The sequence below is a fragment of the Apiospora aurea genome (genome assembly GCF_038362705.1).
Source record: "Apiospora aurea strain CBS 24483 chromosome Unknown utg000001l_segment0_segment0, whole genome shotgun sequence".
In the NCBI taxonomy this organism is placed as follows: Eukaryota; Fungi; Ascomycota; class Sordariomycetes; order Amphisphaeriales; family Apiosporaceae; genus Apiospora; species Apiospora aurea.
The window spans coordinates 7,737,189-7,761,234 of record NW_027117388.1 but is presented as its reverse complement, the minus strand read 5'-3'; the positions used below and the strand labels follow the sequence as shown (position 1 = coordinate 7,761,234).

At 54.5% G+C, this 24,046-nt stretch overlaps 7 protein-coding genes across 7 annotated transcripts; 5 read left to right on the top strand and 2 right to left on the bottom strand.

The window, feature by feature from the left end:
- Window positions 1-293: 293 nt before the first annotated feature.
- Window positions 294-8,161, top strand: PG986_002390 (polyketide synthase PksD; the record flags this gene model as incomplete). The annotated part of the gene is made up of 13 exons (XM_066838612.1): window positions 294-506; window positions 576-958; window positions 1,005-1,082; window positions 1,138-1,294; window positions 1,354-2,020; window positions 2,088-2,238; window positions 2,294-2,930; window positions 2,986-3,291; window positions 3,416-4,957; window positions 5,011-6,873; window positions 6,929-7,249; window positions 7,307-7,550; window positions 7,614-8,161. The coding sequence occupies 13 exons, from the start codon at window positions 294-296 to the stop codon at window positions 8,159-8,161; spliced, it is 7,110 nt and encodes a 2,369-aa protein (XP_066707505.1).
- Window positions 8,162-8,272: 111 nt separating this feature from the next.
- PG986_002389 (ATG16-domain-containing protein) lies at window positions 8,273-9,091 on the bottom strand (the record flags this gene model as incomplete). The annotated part of the gene is made up of 1 exon (XM_066838611.1): window positions 8,273-9,091. The coding sequence occupies one exon, from the start codon at window positions 9,089-9,091 to the stop codon at window positions 8,273-8,275; it is 819 nt and encodes a 272-aa protein (XP_066707504.1).
- A 1,139-nt stretch (window positions 9,092-10,230) lies between these two features.
- Window positions 10,231-10,972, top strand: PG986_002388 (uncharacterized protein; the record flags this gene model as incomplete). Its single annotated transcript, XM_066838610.1, has 4 exons — window positions 10,231-10,335; window positions 10,396-10,435; window positions 10,550-10,633; window positions 10,695-10,972. The coding sequence occupies 4 exons, from the start codon at window positions 10,231-10,233 to the stop codon at window positions 10,970-10,972; spliced, it is 507 nt and encodes a 168-aa protein (XP_066707503.1).
- A 1,557-nt stretch (window positions 10,973-12,529) lies between these two features.
- Window positions 12,530-12,799, bottom strand: PG986_002387 (uncharacterized protein; the record flags this gene model as incomplete). Its single annotated transcript, XM_066838609.1, has 1 exon — window positions 12,530-12,799. The coding sequence occupies one exon, from the start codon at window positions 12,797-12,799 to the stop codon at window positions 12,530-12,532; it is 270 nt and encodes an 89-aa protein (XP_066707502.1).
- A 2,405-nt stretch (window positions 12,800-15,204) lies between these two features.
- On the top strand, window positions 15,205-16,452 carry PG986_002386 (uncharacterized protein; the record flags this gene model as incomplete). Its single annotated transcript, XM_066838608.1, has 1 exon — window positions 15,205-16,452. The coding sequence occupies one exon, from the start codon at window positions 15,205-15,207 to the stop codon at window positions 16,450-16,452; it is 1,248 nt and encodes a 415-aa protein (XP_066707501.1).
- Window positions 16,453-17,601: 1,149 nt separating this feature from the next.
- PG986_002385 (uncharacterized protein) lies at window positions 17,602-17,922 on the top strand (the record flags this gene model as incomplete). Its single annotated transcript, XM_066838607.1, has 1 exon — window positions 17,602-17,922. One exon carries the CDS (start codon window positions 17,602-17,604, stop codon window positions 17,920-17,922), a length of 321 nt encoding a protein of 106 aa, XP_066707500.1.
- Window positions 17,923-19,931: 2,009 nt separating this feature from the next.
- PG986_002384 (uncharacterized protein) lies at window positions 19,932-22,417 on the top strand (the record flags this gene model as incomplete). Its single annotated transcript, XM_066838606.1, has 3 exons — window positions 19,932-20,618; window positions 20,693-21,580; window positions 21,629-22,417. The coding sequence occupies 3 exons, from the start codon at window positions 19,932-19,934 to the stop codon at window positions 22,415-22,417; spliced, it is 2,364 nt and encodes a 787-aa protein (XP_066707499.1).
- Window positions 22,418-24,046: the final 1,629 nt, after the last annotated feature.

The window sequence follows — 24,046 nt, the reverse complement described above, 5'->3', positions numbered from 1 at the left end:
CCAGCTCGTACGCGCGTACGCAATAGCAGGGTTAGGCAGGCGTCGCGGTACAGCAGGCCACTTTCTGGATAATAACCCAGCCGCCTTCAACGCCCCTTTCTTTGCCATTCCGTCAGCAGTGGCGGCCGCGATGGACCCACAGCAGCGATGGATTTTAGAAACTGCCTATCACGCATTTAAGAATAGTGACTGAGAACCCTAACCCTGCTCCAAAGGATAAAGCTAACCTGAACTAAGCTGGAATGCTAATGGAAAGCTTGCGAGGGTCACAGACAGCCGTGTTCACGGCCTCCATGTCAGACGATTACACCAGATTGCTCGCCAAAGATCCAGATACAATGCCCCGCACGGCCATCACCGGCACATGTCCTTCGGTTCTTGCCAACAGAGTCAGCTGGTTCTTCGACCTGACTGGGCCCAGCATGCATGTTGATTCTGCTTGCTCTAGCAGCCTGACTGCTCTTGACCTGGCGGTTCAAACCCTTCAGAGTGGGAATGCATCTCAAGTCAGTGAACATTACCAACCTTGTTAAATATAATTACGGCATGTTGACATTTTGTCTGCTCAATGACAGGCTCTAGTTGTGGGCTCAAGCATCATGCTTACCCCAGAAAGCTCTCTGTTGCTATCGAACATGTCGTTTCTAACCCCAAATGGGGTGTGCCATAGTTTCGACCATCGTGCCAACGGTTATGCCAGGGGAGAAGGTGTCATTGCTATCCTCATCAAGCCTGTCTCCTCGGCTGTGGCAGATAGAAATGACATTCGAGCCATCATCCGCGCGACCGGATCCAACCAGGATGGCCGCACTGCCAGCCTCACCCAACCAAGTGCCGAGTCGCAGAAGCGTCTGATTAGAGAGGTCTATGCTAAGGCAGATTTGGGGCTCGATTCGACGGTCTACGTCGAAGCGCACGGTATGAACCATGATCTTCTTTTGGATTCTCTCAAGGTTAGGTAGGGCCTTCGCTAATATCCATATCTGCTTAGGTACAGGAACCAGTGTCGGCGATCCTATTGAGATGGAAGGCATTGTAAAGGCTTTCGAAGGCTATCGTACCACGGCTTCACCATTATATGTGTAAGTTACCTTGGTATCCAGAAATCAGAGATACTCACTAAGAGGCGAAATTCAGGGGATCAATCAAGAGTAACATCGGACATCTTGAAGGTGGAAGTGGTCTAGCCGGTGTTTTGAAGGCTATTCTAGTACTCGAAAAGTCCACCATTCCCCCGAATGCTACATTCCAGCATATGAGCCCAGGGATGCTAAACACGGCTAAGTCTATTGTTGTATGTATCAGTACTTTCTTGGTGGATGCTGTACTGGAGGCTGTAACTAAGATGACTAGGTCCCCACGGCGAATACGACCTGGCCAGGAACGGGACCAAGGCGGGCTTCAGTCAACTCTTTTGGGTTTGGCGGATCTAACTGCCATGTTGTCCTCGATGACGCATCTTACTATCTCCGCCATGCGCAGCATTGGACTAGTCGCGAACGGGGTTCAGCCGCTGATTTGCAACCTGTGGTTTCCGGTTTCAGCTCCCTGTCTACAGTCTGTGAATCCCAATCTAATGGCACCGTTGACAAACCCACAGACCCTGAATATGAGGAGGCATTCACAGATCGACCGTACCTACTTGTGTGGTCTGCCCACGATGAAGCTGCAGCTACACGCATGTTGAAATGCTACGAAGCCTACTACGGGACTCATGTCACCGGAGACCACCAGAAACTGGACCGACTCGCTTTCACATTAGGCGCACGGCGTAGCTTAATGCAATGGCGATCATTTGCACTCGTAAATGCCGCTGAAGACTCTTCTCTGACGCAGCTGACCACCCTGTCACAGCCGACTCGGGCATCCCACAGCGGCCACGTTGCCATGGTGTTTACAGGACAAGGAGCCAATCACACAAGAATGGGTGTCGATCTTTTGATCTATCCCATCTTCAAGAACTCATTACGGCGCGCGGATATGGCGCTGAAAGATTTAGGGTGTAGTTGGTCAATTTTCGGTAAGTTATGAATTCTGCCCTTGTAAGGATTCCATTTCGTCCTCATGGCTAAATGCCTTTCTATCAGATGAGATGCTCAGCACGGAGCATATTCACTTGCCGCACTATAGCCAACCGCTTTGTACCGCGCTTCAGATAGCACTCTTTGATCTACTGGCGAGTCTCGGGATTTCCCCTGTCGCAGTGATTGGACATTCATCTGGAGAGATCGCCGCTGCGTAAGTCCAAGGCACACCAGAGCGATGTCCGATATGTGCTGACCTCATACCATAGGTATGCTACGGGGGCTTTGTCGTTGGCCTCGGCCATGAGGATTGCGTTTTACCGCGGTCTTATGGCGTGGAAACAGAGCCTTGACACGTCGACACCCCAAGCAATGATTTCCGTCAACATCGCAGAAGCCGCAGTCGCCTCATACCTCCACGAGCTGGATTTCGTGACACTGGGGCACAATGCCCACATTGCCTGTGTTAACAGTGCTGTCAACGTCACTCTATCCGGCAGCGAAGAAGCGGTTGACTCCCTGAAGCGTCATTGTGACCAGGACGGTATATTCGCTACTAAGCTGCACACCATGGTGGCATATCACTCGCCGTCTATGTTAAATATCAGAGACGAATACAAGAGCTGCATGGTATCACTCACAAGCGGGGATGAAGATCAGGCAAAACCCATCATGATCTCCTCTGTAACAGGCAATCAAGTATCCAGGAAGCTGCTATGCACTGCCGAGTACTGGGTAGATAATCTGACCTCACCAGTCAGGTTCTCTGATGCGGTAATCTCACTACTTGAGGGAATACAGGATCAAACGCTGGATATTGATGCCGTGACAGACTTTGTCGAAGTTGGGCCTCATGCAGCATTGCAAAGGTATCTGAAAGACACCTTTGCCCACGACCTCTCGGAAGTAAAGCCCCCCAAGAACACACTCGGTCTTGCGCAGGTCAAAATCGGCATTGCAGACAACTCTTACCATGCTCGGAGATCTATTTTGCCTGGGGCATCCGGTTTCTGTTCTCCAGGTTAACCAGCAATCGCTTACCGGCGAAAGGCAGCTGGCACCACCTCTCCTCATTGACTGTCCCAAGTATCCCTTTGATAACTCCAAGACGTACTGGAGGGAGTCGAGGCTCGCTCGTAACTATCGGCTTAGAGCCCCAACACCAGCTGACAGTCTTGGGGCCCAGGCGGTCGACTGGAATCCACTGGAACCACGATGGAGAAACTTACTTAGTGTCGAGGCAATGCCCTGGATAGGAGACCATGTTGTAAGTAATCACTTCCCGTTATGTCTTCTTGTCAAATTTGCTCACGTATGCTCCACAGCTCAATGGCCAAGCCCTTTTCCCTGGCGCCGGAATGCTTTTGACGGCCACTGATGCTGCAAGCTAGTTGGTCCCGCCAGACCGTCACATTCTCGGTTTCCGATTCAAGGAGGCGCACTTCTTAAACCCAGTTCTAGTGGGCGAAAATACCAGCGAGGCAACTGATGTATCAATCCACTTGAGACAGATGAACAACCAGTTCGAGAAGCAATCTTCGTGGTCGGAGATATCGATTTACGCCCATCAAAAGGACCAATGGGTTAAGTGTTTCTTCGCAACTGTACAAGTTCAATTGGAAGAGGCAAAGGCGAAGGCCGAGACCGAGAGGGAATTGCATCTCGAGCTGGAGCGAATCACTCAGGAGTATCACCTTGCAGAAGCATCCTGCACTGAGGGCGTGTCGGCAGAGGATTTCTACAAGCACTGCAGAGACAACGGCTTCGCTTACGGTCACGCATTTCAAACACTGGATGACATCAGCTGGGACGGGAAGCATACCGCCATAGCACGAGTGAAAGTGCGCTCGGCCAGCGGCTGGTCACGGAGCTTGCTGCACCCGGCCAGTCTCGATGCCGCTTTCCAGCTGAGCCTTATGCAGGTGTCAGAGGGTCTGAGCCAATACATGGAGACGATGGTTCCACATCAGCTCACTAATGCATGGTTTTCTGCCACTGGCTGGGAACAAGCACCGGGTTCGCCTCTGCGTGCCGTCTCGGTTGTGAGCCAGAGCGGCGGGTCGAAAGCAGAGGCTTCAATTTGTGTTTTAGCTGGTGATGGAACGCCACTCTGCACATTTGAGCAACTTCAGATATCGTCCATCTCTCGCGTCGCGAAGCCCAAAGATCTCGAAAGAGAACAGCGATTGATCCACAGGATTCAGTGGAAGCCGCAATTGAGCATGCAGAGTCCATGGCAACTCCAAGCGCTGTGCGACAAGGGGCATGTCACCGGGGACGAGCAGTCTATGATCACCTTCTATGAGCGATTGGAGTACGCCTTGTTACAAGCGGCTCAAACTGCAATGTCAGGGTTGTCCGAGGCCGAGGTGCATTGCTGTCCAAGTCACCTGCAAAAGCTTGTCTTGGCAATGCACCGCCAGATTGCACGTCGCGCCAAGCCTAAGCGTGCCAATGCCAAGGATGTAGAGGAGATGCTTTCCAAGAGCGAAGAGGAAAACCCAAGCTGGGCAATCTTCTCTGTCGTTGCCCGTGAACTCAAGTCAATCTTGAAGGGAGATACCGACGCGTTGGATCTGGTTTACGGATCTAACCTGGCCGAAATATTCTACAAAAGCATATTCGATCATCTGTGCGATGACCGCTTTCGTGTGTTCATGGAGCTGCTATCGCATGAAACCCCGGCAATGAAGATATTCGAAATAGGGGCAGGCACGGGAAGCCTTACTCGACACGTTCTGTCCTGTCTTCATGCGATTGAGCAAGCACACGGCACCACGGCATACAGTGGGTATCAGTACACTGACTTCTCGCCTAGCTTCTTCGAGAACGCCAATGCCGAGTTTGAGGGGCAAAGAATGGCATTTCAAGTGTTTGACGTCGAGGCTGAGCCTCCGGAGCAGCTGAAGTCCGAGTTGGGGACGTATGATCTGGTTGTTGCCGGCGGCGTGCTGCATGCGACCAAGAGCCTTGAAAAACGCTACAGAATGTCCGCAAGCTGCTCAAGGAAGGCGGACGGCTTCTCTTGGTTGAAATTGTTGCGCCGGAAAGCCTGTGCGCTAATGTGGGCTTCGGGGTGTTGCCCGGATGGTGGCTGAGCCAGGAGGAATACCGCGCCTTCAGCCCAGCCATCTGCGAAGAGCAATGGAGCGAGGTTCTTGCAAAGACGGGCTTTTCGGGAAATGATCTGGTCCTGCGAGATTACCAAAGCGATTCCTGCCACTTTTCGAGCGTCCTGGTGTCGACTGCCGTGCATCTGGGAGACGAAATCAGCGACAAGGATCAGATACAGGCCTTTTTGCTGGTTGTCGATGGCGACTCCAAAAAGCAAACCACGCTCGCAGCCTCGCTCTCTCTACTCTTGAGCAACAGCAGAATCATCACTCTCCAATGTCTGCAAGAAGTCCAGTTCGAGGGTGGCGAGACTGTGATTTCACTCCTTGAGGCCGGCGACCACATTTTGGCAACTGTGTCGGAGCAATCCTTCACAGGCGTGCAAAGACTGATTCGCGAGGCCGGTACAATTCTATGGGTGACGTGGACAGGCTCCCTAGACCCCATGTATCCTCACTACAACGTCGCCCTTGGCCTACTCAGAACCGTCAGAGCAGAGGCAATTGAAAAACGTATCGTTACGCTTGCGGTCGAGTCGGAAGACCCCCCAGAAGCACAGGCCTTGTCCAGATATATCTGCCAAGTTCTAGAGTGTCAAGACTCTGTCGAAAGTCCAGACACGGAATTTATTGTCAGGGACGGATATCTCACTACCGGGAGGCTGGTTGAAGATGTTGAGATCGACGAGGAGGTACAGGCCATGGTATCTCCACAGCTGCATCATGGCCCACTCGATAACAGCCTGCCTCTCATGCTCTCTGTGGGTACACCGGGTATGCTCGACACCTTGCAGTTCGTCCAGGATACAAACACATATCAAGAACTGGGGGTAGGCGAGGTGGAGGTTGAGGCGAAGGCCTGGGCTCTTAGTTTCCGAGACATCTTTGTGGCGATCGGTCGCCTACAAGGAAGTGACCTGGGTTGGGATTGCTCGGGTGCGGTGAAGCAAGTTGGCCCTGGCTGCAGTCTAGCACCGGGCGACCGGGTATGCCTCGGCGCGCCCGGCTCCATGCGCACTCATATCCGAACCTCTTCCACGTCAGTCTTCCCGATTCCCGAGGACGTATCCTTCGAAGACGCAGCTTCTTGGGTCAACCCAGGCTGCACCTCCTATCACTGCTTGATCAATGTAGCCCAGCTCCAGAAGGGCGAGAAGATTCTTATTCACTCAGCCGCCGGGGCCACGGGCCAGATGGCCGTTTGGCTTGCCAAGTATTGCGGTGCGGAGATATACGCAACTGTCGGAACAGAGGCTAAGCGGGCGTTGATGATCGAGCGATTTAACATCCCCCCCACGAACATTTTCAGCAGCAGGAGCACATCTTTCGCCCAAGGGATCAAGCGCCTCACTGGAGGTTACGGTGTTGACGTCGTCTTGAATTCGCTATCGGGGGATGGCCTGAAAGCATCATGGGACTGCGTCGCACCATATGGCCGGTTCATTGAGATTGGGAAAGCTGACATCAACTTCAACTCTTCCCTTTCGATGGCCAATTTTCAACACAATGTCAGCTTCTGTGCTGTCGACCTGCATCATTTAGCGCTGACAAAGCCCGAAATGATGTTTGGAACTATGCGCAAAGTGCTGCATTTGATATCACAGCATATCATGGAACACCCGTTTCCAAGGCACGTGTTTCCTGTTTCGAATGTCGAAGGTGCATTTCGATCCATGCAGAGCGGAAACCTGGCGGGGCGTATCATCATCAAGGTTGAGCATTCTGGAGATGTAGCGGTAAGCAACCCTAATAATTACAAATCAAACAAGAGGGTACTAAAACGGCTTTTAGACCTTTCTCCACCACCAACCGAGATGGGGCCTCGACCCGAACGCGTCTTATCTGGTCGTTGGCGGCCTTGGCGGTTTAGGGAGAGCCATTGCAACCTGGCTGTCCAGGAAAGGGGCTAGGAACCTCGTTCTGATGTCTCGATCCGGCATAAAATCCCAGGTGGCTTGCACCACTGTTGAAAATCTGCGTGGACAAGGGGTTTCGGTGGCTATACCTATCTGCGATGCCTCTTCATCCACAGCTCTCCGCGGTGCACTCAACCACCTCCAGGAGACGATGCCTCCTATCAAAGGTTGTATTAATGCCGCCATGTCCTTACATGTAAGTCCCCACATGTTACACGCATTTGGAGCATTACTGAGAGATTTTCCCGTTTAGGATGGCTTGTTCGAAGCATTGACACATAAGCAGTGGGACCTTACGATGCGGTCGAAAGTTGCGACCTCTGTGAACCTGCACGAACTGTTACCTTACAACTTGGACTTTTTCGTTCTTCTCTCCTCTCTCTCTGGGTTGTATGGAAGCATTTCACTGTCCAGCTATGCTGCCGGGTGCACGTTTCAGGATGCACTGGCGGAATATCGGAACATAAGGGGTGAAAGGGCCGTGGCGCTGGACATTGGTTGGATGAAAACGATTGGCATCATCGCAGAAACTGAGTAATATCAACGCAACCGGGAAAGAGCGCAGGATATGAGAGCAATTGAAGAGGAGGAGCTTCTTGCTTTGCTTGACTTGTGTTGCGACCCGTCGAGCCCTTACAACCACCCGGGAAAGCATGGTACCAGCCAGATACTCATCGGAGCTACAACGCCAGCCTTTTTCCTTCGCCGCGGCAAGAAACCCATCCCCCAAGTCCAGGGCCGCATCTTCTCCAACCTTGCCACGGTATTGGAAGATGAGCGTCACAGCAACGCACGGAGTACCAGTATGGCGGATGAACTCGCCGCCTCGTTTAAGAGGGCCAAGGATTCCACCGAACGTGTCCACCTCGCAGTAAAGGCTATTTCCGAGAAGCTGGCGCGGACGCTGTCTGTCCCGACTGATCACATTGATGCTGAACGAGCACTGACGGACTATGGCGTGGATTCGCTGATGGCGGTGGAATTGCGCAACTGGTTCATCAACGACTTCCAGGCCAAGCTCGCTGTGTTCGATATCATGGGGAACAGGTCGATTGCGTCAGTGGGTGATATGGTGACAAGTAGGAGTGAGCTAAGTTACAAAGCTTAGCTGCGGTTTGTTATACGAGGGTTGTGGGATTTGTGTGGGTGAGTTCGGAATGCATCGTACTCAGTTGAGATACCATGAATACTGGCACAGTGGTCAATTGATATCAATCTACTAAATTTTACTGACACACTGCCTCGCCGCCTCTCTGGCCCGTGATGATACCGCATCATTGTCTGCAATCTCTTTCAATCGTTGGATCCAGAAGTCCCACCTCTCCTTGGTCATCCTCTTCTGGTCTTCTCCTTTCCACAAGTCTCCACTTCTCTCCAGAGCCCAGCATCCTTCCAAATTGTCGGCGCCCTCCTGAAATCGATCTCCCAGAGTGATAAGCCATGCACAAGCCTTGGGCACCTCTGTGTTCAAGTCGGACTTGCTCCGCTCCAGCGCATCCGTGACGCACTCGTAGCCCCAGCCGATCTCCAGACCTGCCAGGCCCCTGCGCACAAGCCATGCCTCCACCTCGGCCCGCCGAATAGATTGCGTGACGAACACATCCTGCCCCTCCCCCAAGGCTGACACGCGACCGGTGCCCTCGGACCAGCAATACAGCGAGGGTGATTCATCAGACCATTGGTGCCCGAACCCCGGGAGGCCACGCCAGAGGGTCCCGTGGGCTGGGAGATTCTCCTGCGGGACGGCGGACAGATCTGGAGCAGGCAGGCTTTCAATGGCGCTGATGAGGTCAAGGAGCTGGTACATGGCTGGCTCGGGTAGTTCCATCAGGGCATCCGCTAGAAGACCCCAGAGGCGATGTAGGTCCCCGCCGGGGTCGTTGGAGGTGGCAATCGGCTTGGTGATGGCTTCAGCGGCCTGCTTGGTTGTGATTTGGCCTTTGAGATAGGCTTGCAGTGCTCCAGCCTCATCGGGGTGGCATCCGTCGGCCGTGTCGCCGTCCGGTGCAATTGCGTAGGCAAACCAAGCGTCAGACATGGTGGGTGTATTTGGTGTAGATATGGTTCGTTGGAGAGATGGTACGTTGTAGTAGTTAGTTGTGTCTGATCTGGGAAAGGTGAAGCAACCTGGGTGTGTTCAACACCATATACATGTGTCTGGCAAATCAGATGCAGATGAGACGATTAACATACATGTGAGCTGTTTGGTGTTGTTGGCGGATGGGAACGGCTAACCCTGACGTCATGTGGATCGCATGATTGCTTTGTGCTAGGCTGCCGTGGTTCTGCATAGCCTTCGATGTCAGCAAATGTCAGCCGCGCCGATCTTTTATATCAATAGCCAAGAATAGACTCAGGACAGTAAGCACAACGCCATTTGGACCTTAACACGGCGATGATCTGCACCAGAATCAGTGTTGGACCATTCTTCGATGAATTATCATGTGTGCAGCAACGCTACTATGCTGACACTCTTGGGACTTTTCGTACGCTGGAGCCGGCCCCATGAGTCGCATCGCCTCCGCCGGATCCCTCTGGTTATGAGGGTGGAAAAGTCCCCTGAGCTCACTGTTTCTCATCGCTATGCCAAACTGATCACCAAGATTCGGTCAAAGCAGCTGATTAACTCTTCAAGGTGCTCACCATGCGCTGCCTTGCCTATAGCCACTATCACGATGAGGTTCCACATTTAGATGTACTGTTTGGCCCCAGCGTAACCACAGATACTCGATATGCAAGCGCCTGTTACAAAAATCCTACAGCCAGGGGCACGTCTGACAACGACATGGAAGCGATGATCCTTCATCGCTCCAGTTTCGACCAGGCAGTATCTGAAAATGGAATCTCACGGGTACAAGCCGTGATGCGGGAGACTGACGAGGCGAATCTCGATGTCGATTCCTTACGTGAGAGGGGCACTCAAAGGATTCACCAGGGTGTGAATGCCTATAGACTCAGCCGGAAGGTTGTCTCCTATCGGAACCTGCATCGCGAATATGCCGAGAGTGTGGCCGATGGTATTGATGAAATGGTGTATAAGTAGGTTGATGTCGGCCTCTCAGTTCCAGAGAGCATCCCATCCTCAGTCAAGATCAAATTCAACCAGCTTCTATTCCACTATCACCGAACAAATACCCCCTCAACTTATTACTTCGTTTCAATCAAACAACTATCATCATGCAGATCTCCATCGTCAGTGCCCTCACCGTTGTCTTGGGTGTCGTTCGTGCGCTCCCAGCCGAGGTCGAGGTTCGCGGCACGCCTTCCAATGCCCCGGTCACTGTATGCATCATTGTTTCCCGAAGTTTAGAAATACCCGCGATTTAAACTGACATGATCCAGTTCGACCACGCGCCTGACCAGTCCAAGTCGTTCACATGTGGTAAGTATAGTCATTCGGCGACAGCACTCTTTGCTCGTTGGCGCTGTAGCCCGATAGGCACTGCTGGAGCATGTGGATGGCAGTGAGCATCAGCTAAATTCTCCGAATCATCAGGTGGCAAGACGTATTCCGGCCACGACATCTATGTGTCGGCACAGCGCGGCGTGGCTCTCCAGGAGATCAGCGAGACGCGAGGAAGTAAGTTGAGCCTCAGCCCACGATACGAGGACGAAGCTCCAAGATCTGACCTTGAGGACAGAGAACCAGTACCCGCACTCGTTCGACCACAACGACAGCAAGGGCCACCAGCTCAACTTCCCGTCGTACTGCCCCGAGGACAAGGACCGGATGGAGTTCCCGCTGATCAAGAACGGTCCGTACGACGGTGGCAAGAGCAACACGAAGCAGGGCGACGAGCGGGTCGTCTACTTCTACGAGCCAGGCGAGGTGGACAACAACGGTCACGCCAAGGCGACGTACTGCGGCATTATGACCCATGTCGGGGCGGCGCAGAAGGGTGGTTTCATTCTGTGCTAGTGTCTCTATGGGCATGCAAAGCTGAGAAGTCTTGTCAAGTTGGGATATGTGTTTTATTTCTCGAGCGAGGGTTGATATGTAAATACGGTAGTTGTTTCCTACATCTCTAGAAGTAGTTCGTGGTAGAAATCTCAATGTCTGTGTGTTGTTTTAATTCGCCCCCCTGACTTACACAACTGCCCCTGACTTCAAAGTGAATCACGACGACATGCGCTGTCCAATACACACTAGTTATTTTCCACTTTGGAAAGAAATCTCCAGGCGCATCTGCTGCTCATGGTCGAACGTGTGTACATAATCTCACAGTCGTGCTTATGTCAATCTGGCATTGAGTTAGTTGTACACCTGGGCTAGGTTGGCGATTGGCAAACGCGATGCTGCACTAATTCGCTAAACCGCCGTGCTGCAAGCTGGTGGATGGATGTGTGGGGGCCTCAATTGAGGTGGTCCGAGCTGCTGCTCTGGCGGGTGCGGGAGCTATTTTGGGCCCTGTCACCAGTGGTTAGTGGCTGCAGTGCACTAAAACCGTATGTGGAACCCCCGCTAGAGCACTGGCCATGCCGCCAATGTTGCACTGTTGAAAGTTGCTGGCTCCCAGCACCATTACTATCAACATTGAAATCGACTGAACAAATCTCACTCCGACAGCTTCCATGCGAACCATACACTCCCGCGAGGACACGAAGACTTCAACTGATCCGCTTCCGCCCCGAGCATCAACTCAATTGCTTGCGACAGTCCAATTGCGCACTCTGTAGCACACTCCTGCGCCTGTCGCACCGACACCTGCGAACAGCCAGCAACCCACACAGCAAGCTTTGCGCACAACCGTCACTGTCATGCCCAATTGAACCGACCTCGCCAGCCTCGGCAATTTCCATAGTCATGCAGTGCCGTCATGACTGGGCCACTTGAGCGCGCTTCCGCCCAAGCATTGACTGCATGGCTTGCAACCGCCCGACTGGCTCTCCGCGGCTGACGACCTCCATTGTGCGCTGTGCTCCCCATTGTGCACTGTACTCGTTCAACCCCACCGACGGCTGCGAACAGCCAGGCCAACAGCCAGTCCACCTCCTTTGTCCGACTTACTTCCCCGAGTGCCTCCATCCGCCGTCCTCAAGCCTTGCCGACACCCGTGGCCTGGCCAACAAGACAGCCGGTGCTGGGGAGAACGAGCTGCAAGAGGAGGGCAACAAGCTGTCGGCCATTGTTCCCCCTTTTCGCGGCCTGCTTGGCAGCAAACACCTTAGACCACACCCGCCACCAGCGCATACGAGTGTCTCGGATTGATCGTAGACCGACCAGCGCCGTCTCCCGAGATCCGATGACGAAGATGCGGCCGAGTCCCAGCTTGTGCAGCCTTGGTGGCGGCGAGTTTCCAGCTGGCGAGTCCACAACTGGCGAGAATACAACTGGAGTAGAGGTGCCGGTCAAGATAGCTTCGTCTTCAAAATACTACTGTGCTTCAACTCGGTTGTTGACCCTGCACTCTCTAAGTCCCTCGTGCCACAGTCGTTTCTCTTCGTTCACCTGTACGAATAACCAAGCCGTGGCGGTTCAACACCGGGTCTGCGGCGACTTGCCGCGAAACTGGCTCGTTGACTGTGCTTCGTGGCAGAGCCTTGCCAATTCGCATTCTCTTTGCGCGTGGACAACCACGACCTGCGGTGCGACCTGCACTACCAATCCATTCTTCCCCAGGGGTGTGTGCACCGCAACCCAGTGCGTCTCGTCGCGCCTCGCCGTCGAGACGAGCTCTATGCTATACAACCTCGCTGGAAGTAGACGCGAGCGATGCGCCTGGGCCATCTTCATGTCCGACGCCATGGTTGCCGCGCACTTTGCTGACGGAGGCGAGCGGCCCCCGGGCGAGTGAGTCAGTGAACCCCTGTGATTTCGCCCTGCACCACGCAACAGTGACGCCGCCCCCTTGGCCGCCGATACACGGTTCATATGCACGAATTCCGCCAGTGCTCTGCGCTTGGAGCTGTTTGCCAGTGGAGTGTTGTCAGCCATCTATTGGTCATGGGCCGTAGCCCCTGAACATTGTTCGCCAAAGTTGGCGACAGTGCACTGGAAGAAGGCGGATGGCCTCAACTCCGGGTTCAGGTTTTCCTCCTTTCACCACCACATTACTTCCGCCTAGATCAGCCTGTGGGTAGATCATCGCCTCTTGGTGTTGTCATGACGTTTCGAAGCTTTATGCGCTTCCGACTGAAGAGCTAAGTATCTTGGCTTGGTGTTTCGTTGAACAACCTGCGCGCCCCTGAATACCTGCGATTCGATTCGCCGCCGGTGCTCTTGGTGTACGACCCTCCCTGGCTCCTAGGTTCTTGCTTCGACTGCGCTGTACAGCTGCAGCTGTCTCCTTGCTGTGGCGGACCAACGTCGTATTGCTTGGTCGCGGCTCGTCGGCGCCGCAACGTCGCCACTGTTGGGCAATATACATTTGGCCACGTTGGCGTCACTGTATATCGCGGCGAGGGAGGCGGCGTTGAGATATCCAATCAGTACAAGGGACACCAATTGGCATGACCCTGCGCTTTCACCCTGTCTCTGCGGATGTCTTTGTTGTCGATTCCCAGGTCTCTTGCAGCTCGCTGCTTTGATCTTTTCGAGCTGATGCTCTGATCCTTTCAAGCTGCTACTCCTGGTACCGCGCATGAGTAAACGCGCAACCAAGCAGGGTCACCAGCTGTAACGTGGAACGCGAATTCTTACACAAGGAGCACGAACGCCTCTCTTCATGGGTCAAGAATTTCGCCGTGGATGGTAGAGGCCAGCGCCCGGATCTCGGCAGTGCAAGTACTGAACGCGGAGATAGTTGAGTTGTCAATTCGACATCTATGGAGCCAGTCCTGCCGGTGTGTACCCATCTGAGAGGAATCTCATTGCCGCCACGTGCTTTTTCCTTTTGTAGTAAATCTTTGTGAAGAAAATTCCCTCCTAGACAAGTCACAGTCGGAAGCTCTCAAAGCCTGGGTCATGTAGATTGCTTAAACGCTGTTCGATTGCTAGGTACAAAGTTGTTCAGCCACTCGGGGCCCAGGACTGAGGTTTCGAATGCTGCCTTGCTCATGTTCGTGTAAATGGAAACCGATGCTGTCACCGGTACATATCATTCTTCTCTTTTATGCCGAGAGTGCCCCTGATCTCCTCCATTGACTTCATGCACAGGCTAGCTATGACACCAGTGAATCCCGGCGTTGAAGTTCAACCCATGATATCCCACCCGCTTTGGTTGTTGAGCCTGCTCTGCGTTCCTCGTAACTCAAGCTGGCAGGACCACGTCACCCCAGCCTTCACAGTCCGAAGCGCAAAGTCACTTGGTGAGAATCCGCTTGCGTGTGGCCTGTGTTTCAAATATTGGGAGAAAAGCTATTTCAGTGACAACATTTTCTTTGAGTGTCTATAATTCGTGCCGTCGGCTTCTTTTCCACTTGGCTTCGCAGTGTTCCACGAGACTATGCCGTGGCCCTTTCAACGCCAGGCAGGCACCGATGACTGCAGATATCATTTCTTTGGCGTACAGTTTCGAGCTTGAAATGAAGCCCTCGGTGTTCCAAGTAAGTCCCTCACCCACGACTTTGACGATACTGCGGATCAAGCTTGCCCTTCGCAAATCATGTCATGCGCCGTGGGTGCCGTTCCTCAACGGATGAAAACCCGCGTTGTTCATTGTAGTCACATGCTCCGAGTACAAAGCACGCGACAAGGTCGAAGCAAAGCGGCGACAAAACACGAGGAAGACAAAGGACATGAACCATGGCTACCACATGTACGTATTTACTTGACAAGTTCAGCAACATTGTAGGAACACATGAGATCGCCCGCTGACATTTCAGTAGACTGGCCGTCTCAACTTAAATCACAAACTGTACATCGGTCTACGTCTGTTCTCGTTTCACGTCCCGCTCCGCGATACGGCGGAGGAGCGCAGCGGCATGCCACACTGCCAGTTTACACACGCCAGGTTTCTGAGCCACTTACACAACAACTGAAACGGTCAGGTTCGGCTGGTCATGGGTTTCTTTCAGCGCACCGGAACAATTTCTTTGTTACAGCAACCCGTACGATTCGTGCTCGACCCAAGTGTTTCGTGCACATCTTGTTGTTCGCGAGTCTCACTGTAGCAACTCGGCTATATAAACCAGGGAATCTGCGACGTTCATCACAGTCAACCACCACTCCTTACTCTCGGAACAGCCACCAACTCCGTCTCCACCAACACGATGTCGTCTTCGCAAGCCAACACAGCCGCATCTGACGCTCAGCCAACATTTGGTGTCGAGTGGGAGTTCTTTCTCTGCTACTACCACCCATCAACTGAGGAGGAGCACGATGAGTACGCCGACGCGATTTCGACCGCCTACCCCGGCACCATCATTATTCCTTTTTCAATTAAGGGCCGCACTCCGGCTAGCTTCCATGTTCGTCAAGAAACCATCGCCACGCTCCGGCAAAGCGGAATTGACATCAATGGCATAAATGACAAAGGTGCGATCGTGACTCCTCCCGAGGGCGATGGGCCGCAGTCGTCGCACCGCTTCTACCTCAACACTGCACATGGAAAATACCTCCGCTGGTCGATGATGACGGACGGCTCTCTCCACCCCACGACTTTGCTGGCCGGACGTGACGCTTCGCCAAACCGGCAACTCCTGAGCTGGGTTGGGCTCGAGCTGATCTCCCCCGCAATGAGGGACGAGGCTGCCTCGTATAGCGAACTGGAGCGGGTCGTCGACTTCATCAAGGCTCGGTACCGTGCCCGCGTCAACTTGGCTTGCGGCTTGCACGTGCACACGGCCTTGGGCCGACAGCCGGTGTCCTTGGACGCGTTGAAGCAGTGCGCCGCGCTGCTCTTCGCCGCCGACTCCTTGGTGGCGGAGATCCACCCCCGTCACCGGCAGGAGAACACGTTCGCGCGGCCGATTCGGACGCAGTCGAACGCGGCCGTGGGATGGACTGCCATCGACGCCGAGAAGTCCTACAACGAAGCGCCGAGCAACCAATACGGCTGGTTCTGTGACCGCGACCCGCAGCCCGAAGTCCGGCTCCGCGACGCCGTGCGCGAGATCATGGCTTGCCAAAGCGAGGGAGCCATTGCCTGGATCACGGCGACCCGGTACACCAGCGGCAACTACTACTTCGTCAAATTCGCCCTACCCAACAACGACAACCCGACGCTCGAGTTCCGGCAGCACGAGGGCACCCTCGACGCCCAGCGGATGTCGGCCTGGGCGCGCTTCTGCGCCGGGATCTTCCGGTACGCCGTGCAGGACCTGACGCCGGCCAAGCTCGACGAGGTCGTCGCCTTTTGCGAGGAGGCCGAGAGTGACAAGTCAGGCAAGTTGTATCTCTACGAACTGCTCGAGTCTCTCGGCATGGCCGAGCAAGCCCGGAATCTCGGGCTGCAGCCGGGAATGAGGACTGACCCCGACGATCTAGTAGACATGGATAAACTGACACTGAACGACTAAGCATCCCTATTGGGAAGCGAAGCTAATGCCAGGCCGAGGCAAAGGCCGTGTGACTAAATACTAGGCAAGGTAAGCACTAACGCGGACATGCGGCAGGGCATCCGGCAAGTAGAGTAGAGTCACTTGAGCAGGTAGGTAATACAAGCAACGAATGGATTTAGCCACGGAGATTGTACCAAACTGAATGGAACAGGATTTCCAAGTAGACCAGTGGGTTAATCTAGATGTATCGGTAATACGTGAGTCTTTCGTTTCTATTGGAGTAACTTGGCATTGAATCAAGGCAGAGGTACTGTAGAGTGCAGATTAGAAGTTCTAGTCACTTCAAATGACTGATAGTATTCATGTGTTCTAGCAAATGAGCTTTGATACTAGTAAAGGTGCTGCTCGAGTCGCGGATCTTACACATGACTGTAGGGTGATGTCCAAGATAGCGTGGCAAGCACGCTGGAAGTGGCCATAGATGGATGATATGGTGTGGGCAGTACGTACATGCAAGTAGGCGGTCAACGGTGGTTTCTGTGAGGTACCTGTAAGTACAGACCAAACACACAGCAAAGGGAAAATAAGGCTTCGATGGTCCAGTCTTCCACCATCGAGCCATGAAGACCTTCCACATCCTGAAGGCAATCAGTGACAAGGCGAAGAAGCACAAGGAAGAGCAGCAAGCTGCTGTCAAGCCCACTGAGGAGGACTGCTGTCGAGCAATCTTGATGACAAGCCATCTGATGAGCAAGCTGATGTCAAGCAAGTTGAGGAGCATGCCAATCTCACTCCCCTCGAACAGCTGATCGAGAAGTTCCGACAGGAGTCCTTATTGCTCGGTGCCGATCAGCAGGCTTGCTTCCAGGATATGGAGTCTATAATATATTAAGGTATTGTTCTTCTTTTTCTTAAAAAAACGAACCAGCACTAATTTTATAATCCCAAGAAATATACCGAACATAACAAGAGATTTAAATTATTTTTAAAAACAAGCTTCCAGCGTTTATTAATCAGTATATGCTCTACGGAATAACGCCTTAAATCCACACTAAAGAGTACAAGCTTTACGACCACGACCCGTTTATGGCTTGGCGTCTTCCCCTCAGGGAGAATTTCACGAGTAAGGTCGGCTAGGCCCGTGACGTCCCGTTCCATGTCGCTGGCATGCTCACTTTGGCGCCGTCCAAGCCTCTGAGCCGAGACGCGGTCATGCTAGTCATCGGGCTCCAGGCACCAAGAGGCTGGAAGCTCGTTGATTCGGAGCCCATTGCCTTTGCGGACGACCGCTTCACGAAATTCGTTGTGCCGGTCAAAGTCCGATTGAACCAGGATGGCATCGATATCTGGTTGCTCGCTGTTGTCCGGCGCAAGCCAGGCGAAGCTGACCCCAGCGCCAATGTTTGGGCAGTCGACTTCTACGACCCCAACGAGCCCAAGATGGACAAGGACGAGTTCGGCAATCACGACCGTCGTGAGGGCACCTGAGGGCCGTCAAGGCCATGAATAAGCGGTGGTTCGGTGACGAGCTTCAGTTTGACGTTCCGTCTTGAGGTGTCTCCAGCTCTGGTGACGTGAGCTCCGGTGTTGCCATCGGCCTGGTTGCCGTCAACATCGTCTCCAGCGAAACGGAGCTGAGGGATATCTTGCCCGTTTTGGGAGACTATTCAGGCCAACCTTAAGTTGGATTGGTATGTTCGCACGCTTTGGGTCCGAATGATTCAGCGCAACTATCTACGTGTCCAGCAGTACAAGGAAGACAGGGAACGCGCCAAGAAGACTGGTATTCCGAAGATGTGGGAGTACGACGTCCCCATTCACGCTTGATGTCATGGCAAACTGGCTCGTCAGGGAGGGATAGCATCATGCATGTTGATGCCACTGGCAAGGAAGTAGGAATGAGCTGCTGGAGTACGTTTATTCCAGTGGAATCAGTGGAAAAGGTGTTTACTGCACTGGAAAGGATGGAAAGTTGCTTGGGTTGCGATAGATAGCTGATCTTCGAGAGCTTTTCCCCACTGATAATAGATTTCCTCGCCTCACATGTTCTGTGCCGTGCTTGGTAACGAAAGACCGTCGAGAGTAAAGTCATTGATCAAATTGCCCTTCACGCCGATCAATGGGGCAGCAGGAGGAGGAGGTTGGACGCTATTGACTCGGCGGCGCCTCAGGTTACCATAGCCGTGTCGCGTGAGGAGATCCGCAAGGACGCAAACTTGCACTGGGAAAAGGGTCCCATGAAAATTCGCCAATGCCGAAGACTGCGAGATGCCCGAAGGCCAGGCAGAATCCATACTACCAACCACGAGGAAGCGGATCTAGGGCACGCCGTTGCCCATGGTAGCAGATATTTGTGTGTGCGGTTATTGAAGAAGAAGAAAAGAAAAGAAGAAAAAAAAACCCTCGTGTTGCCGCCGATCGCGAAATGTCGAGCTGTCCTGAGCGGCGGGGGTTGTGGCCTCTACCCCGCCATACCGTACAAGAGGTAGCCAGCCAGTGGTTCCGCTGTTCAGGGCCATGCACGTCTTATAGGTAGAACCGCACATGCTCCATTGTCGGTAATGGGAGGAAATATTGGATATTTATTTCGAATATCCGATAAGATCTTGCCGATACGAAGTGGTGGATTTTGGCGCAAGAACATTCATTGGCGATCATTCTGCCCGTCGGTTTCGTGTCTAAAAATAAACAGGTGATGCTTCCGGTGGTGAAATTGAGGCGCACAGGCCAGAAGCCAGAGGCCCAGCATTCGTACTGCCGCCCGTAGTGCACCCGTCAGTAGCGCCCGGGCGATCAATCACTGTGTTTGCGTGGTAAAATTAGTGGGCTGCAGCGCCCTGTTGTACCAATGCCCGTGGCAGACACCGCAAAACGGCTGCCGTCAGTCGTCCTTGGCTGGGGCCAGCACATGCGCATTCGAATCAGACCCGGCGGAGGTCTCTGCCCAATTGAATGCTGCTGTCTCTGGTGTCGAACATGCTTGTCGCAGGAATGCGACGAGATTGATCGATTGAGCAGTGTCGAGATTGGGCCATAATCTGGCGGGTGGGGTCCAGTGGCGCCGGGCCCTGGAATCGCTGGCCGCCGGAAATGAATGCGCTGTCAAAAGCCACGGTGCTTTTCGTGCCTTTCGTGCCTTTCTTATCGCCAAACCTGCCGTCTCATTCGCTGTTTCCGGCCGGGCAGGGGACACAATCCCGGCGCGCTGGCCCTGGCGATCCCAGCAATCCTGATCTGGCCAGCCGCCCCTGACACCCAATCTGCGTCACATCCACGGTAGCGAGAAGCCCAACCTTCGTTTGTGTACGTGCGCCGAAATGAAACACGGCGCACACTGTCCCACAGTCCTGAGGCCGCCAAAAGGGGCACGCATACACACCCTGCACCGGCCTTCACCACTTTGTCCGTACTGAAAAAGGCTCCAGCAAGTTGCCGTCTTTCCCGTCCCCGTCCCCGACCTGCAAGTCCAGTCCAGTCCAGTCCAAGACAGCGCCAGCATGAGCCAAGATCCAGAAAGCACCGGCTCCGTCGATCACCTGCAGCCGTCCCGGTATGCCGTCCTCCGCGACGACTTGGCCGAGAAATGGCGGGTTGTCAGGCCGTACCTGCCGCCCGTCAATTTCATCACCGTGCACCACGCCTACTTCATCTTCGTCAGCCTGATCGCCGCCGCCGTCTTCTACGCCATCGCCAGCGCCGAGTCCACCTTCACCGTCAGCTTCGTCGACTCCTGGTTCCTCATCACCTCGGCCTTTACGGCCAGCGGGCTCAACACCGTCAACCTGAGCGCCCTCGCCACGGGCCAGCAGGTCGTCCTGTTCATCATGCTAATCCTCGGCAGCCCCGTGCTGGTGTCGCTCTTCACCATCTGGTTCCGCTACCACATCTTTGAGAAGCGCTTCGACCACATTGTCGAGATGGAGCGCGAGAAGCGCCGCCGCAAGCGGGCCACCGGCACCATGGTCGGCATGGCCGGCGCCATGTTCGGACTGCCCGTCATGTCCTCCTTCGGCGCCAGCGCCAACAAGACCCACGCCCAGCGCGCCGCCGAGGACGCCTTTGAGCTCAGCAAGCCCCGGTCCCGCGTCCATGCTGATAGCCAGGAGCTACACCCTGCCCCCTCGCACCAATCGCAGCACCAGCGAAATCGGTCGGAGAGCAACGCCGGTTCCGTGCAGCATCCCGTCCTGGCCGCGCTGGAAGAGGCGGCCCGGCCCGCCAGCAACAGCGGGCCGCAAGGGGCCTATGTCCGGCCCAGCCGATTCCAGAGCCTCCGCCATCCGCACGCCCACAAGGCGCCGCCGCCTCCCCCGCCTCGTCTGACCAGTTCAACTTCCACACCTTCCTGCACGAGAACCGCAAGTCCATCGGGCGCAACGGCCAGTTCTTCGACCTCGACGACGAGCAGCGCGAGTACCTGGGCGGCGTCGAGTACCGCGCCCTCAAGCTGCTGTTCGTCATCGTCGCCGTCTACTTCGTCCTCTTCCAGGTCCTCGGTGCCCTCACCCTCGGCGCCTGGCTGGCCGTGCACAGCCGCGACGTGACGGCCGTCAATGCGCAGGGCCCCTGGTGGTCCGGCATCTTCCTGGCCATCTCCTCCTTCAACAATGCCGGGCTGACGCTGCTGGATGCCGGTATCGCCGCCTTCGCCGACGACGCCTTTGTGCTGACCATTGTCACCATCCTGTCTCTCGCAGGTGCCGCCGCGTTCCCGGCCTGTATTCGTGGTATCATCTTCCTCTGCCGCCTCGTGATGAAGCGGTGGATACCCCAAGCCGCCAACCGGGCGGCTCAGCAGGATTACGAGGACTGGCTCGAGGCGTTCGACTTCATCCTCAAGTACCCGCGTCGCCTCTTCATGCTCATGTTCCCGTCCAAGGCCAACTTCGTCTTCGTTGCCTTCTTCTCGAGCCTCGTGACCGTCGACTGGATCTTGCTGCTGGTGCTCAGCATCGGCAACCCGGTCTTAGAAGCCTTCCCCGTCGCCAGCCGAGTGGGCATTGCGCTGTTTCAGGCCTGTACGGTCCCGTCTGGCGGGTTTGCGGTCTTCTCGATCTCGGGGCTGTGGTTCGATCTGCAAGTGTTGTTGCTCATCATCATGTATCTTGCCGCCTACCCCGAGATCATTGTCATGCGAAACTCCAACGTAAGTTATGCCACGCTCTCTCTACCAAGCCTGACTAACCATGCATAGGTCTACGAGGAACGGTCTCTTGGCCTCTACTCCTCCGAAGAAGCCGAAAAGCAGGAAGAGGAAGAAGACGCGGCCTCCCTGGACGAGATGGTGGAGTCGGCCCGCTCTCCGCTCCTGTCGCCGACGTCGCACCGGTTTGACACCATGTCGCACGCCACCGGCGCCTCGACCAAGTCCATCAAGATGCTCTCGGCCGTCGGCCGGCGCGGCACCGCCTTCGTGGGCCGGCAGATCCAGAAGCGCATGAACGACTTCCACGGTGTCGGCGTCGACACCGGCCGCGTCCGCCGGCCCAGCCACCCCACCCTCAAGCGCGCGCAGCACATCCCCTTCGAGAACCTCAACGGCCCCGCGGCGCCGACGGCCGCACCCGAGGGCGGGATCAGTCTGGTGTCACAGCACCTGCGGGGCCAGCTGTCGCACGACATGTGGTCGATCGCGGCGGCACTGTTCCTGGTGACGCTGATCGAGACGTCGCACTCGATCGCCGACCCGCGGACTTTTAGCGTGTTCAACTTCCTGTTCGAGATCGTGTCTGGGTACACCAACATCGGCATCTCGGTCGGGCTGCCAGACCAGTCTTACAGCTTCTCGGGCGGGTGGTACCAGGGCAGCAAGGTGGTCATGATCCTCATGATGATCCGGGGCCGGCACAGGGGTCTCCCCGTCGCGCTGGATCATTCGGTCAAGCTGCCGGGGTGGGACAATCAGAAGCATGAGGACGAGGACGCGGAGATTCGGCGGAGTTTGAGCAGGGGGCGGCTTCGCGGCAAGGGATGTAGATGGTAATAATAGATAGACCAGTACGTAGACAGCGCTACAATAGATTTCATCATCGCACCATCTTCGTAGGTATATCCGGCGAGAGGCCACGACTACCTGTTGAAGATTGCGCGTGACCGACGCCATGGCTAGGGTGTTTCATCTACACGTCGCCCAACTCCCGCTCACTGCGCTTCTCATACACATGACTTCTCGGTCAAGGTTTCTTACAATCTTTTGCCTTGCCTGTGCTATGTTCTCGTTTCGCGTCCTCAGAGTATGGCATCTATACTCAACGAGGTTTGCCGCAGATATCGTGACCTCAGCCTCGGGTACCCTCTTTTGCGTGGGCATAGCTTGGGGACTAGCAGCGCTGCCGAAGGGTCTGTTGCCCGGACCCGACGGCGGAAGAGCAGTAGAGAACTGGAATACAGTCGCACACATATATGCAGGTGTATCTATCAATGCATCACGCTTTTTTTTTTTTTTCTTTTCACGACTCATACCACTGTGGCCAGCAGAACCAACTTACGCAAGGCTTAGTATACCAGGTGATCTCGCTTTGGTGTCAGCCCCTTGTCTCCTCCGCCGAACACGGTTACTTTGAATGCCAGAGAATGAACTGGTGGAGGATCGGAGAACAGCAGTATAGGGGCCCGGTTGCTGACACCGATCACGAGAATGATTTCATACCGCTTGAAGGTATTGGAGTATCATATCCTCCCTTTGAGTCGCTTTCGAGTTTGCTCGGTTTGGAGTGCATTGCTTCTGCTGGTCGGCGCTGCATGGTGTCGGCAGCAAAAGGAGAGTGCCAAGGAAAAAGGAAAAAAATCTTGTAACGACAAGGCCTCGTCGTCTCGAGTACCGAGTCGAAACCTAATCGACAAGTTCGAGCACAGAAATTATGTTCCGTCGGGGAGTATGCTGCCGCAGCTCTCGTTTGCAAGTGCCTCTCTCAGGGGCTCCCGCGGAATTCTCGGCCACCGGGGGAAACTTGGTAGATCCTTGTGGACTCCGGTGCGGCATGAGAAAGCCGAATACAGTAGTGAACATGAATCTGTCTCTCCATGGCGTCCTCGTTGGTATGCCTGCCGAATCGCCGACTTGACCTTGAGTTGGCTGGTGGCCGGCGACAAGTCAAATGTTTTGGAATGATTGACACTGGGCCCAGCACATGGAACTGCTGAGTGCCCAGAGGCCGAGTAACGTTCTCCAAGTCAGCATCATGCTGTGGATTACTGCAGTGGGTTGCCAGTGCATTCAGCAAGGCGGCGAGTGCTCCCAATCCAAATTTCGTGGAGGTTCCGTGGCGAAGAAGCATTTGCTGAGAAAAGAGCCAGTCGAGGGTGAGTCTACGTATTTGCTCGTGACAGCGCACAGGGGCAAAGACTGCGCAAGTGCCCTCATCTAACAGCGAGGGCAAAAAAAAGGAAAAAGAAAAAAGAAAAAAACCTTCTAGACGGGTATATAGGTGGTGTATACCCGGCCTGGTCGCGAGCCACCCGCCATCGTACATCAGCTGATACAGGGCCAGAAACGTCAATTGATACTCATAGAGTAGACTCTCTCACTGGGATTCTGATCGTCCGCTGGAAAGACTTACCTGCGCGCCACCAGTCGTGCACGCTGTTGCTTTACACCTACACAGATGCAGAG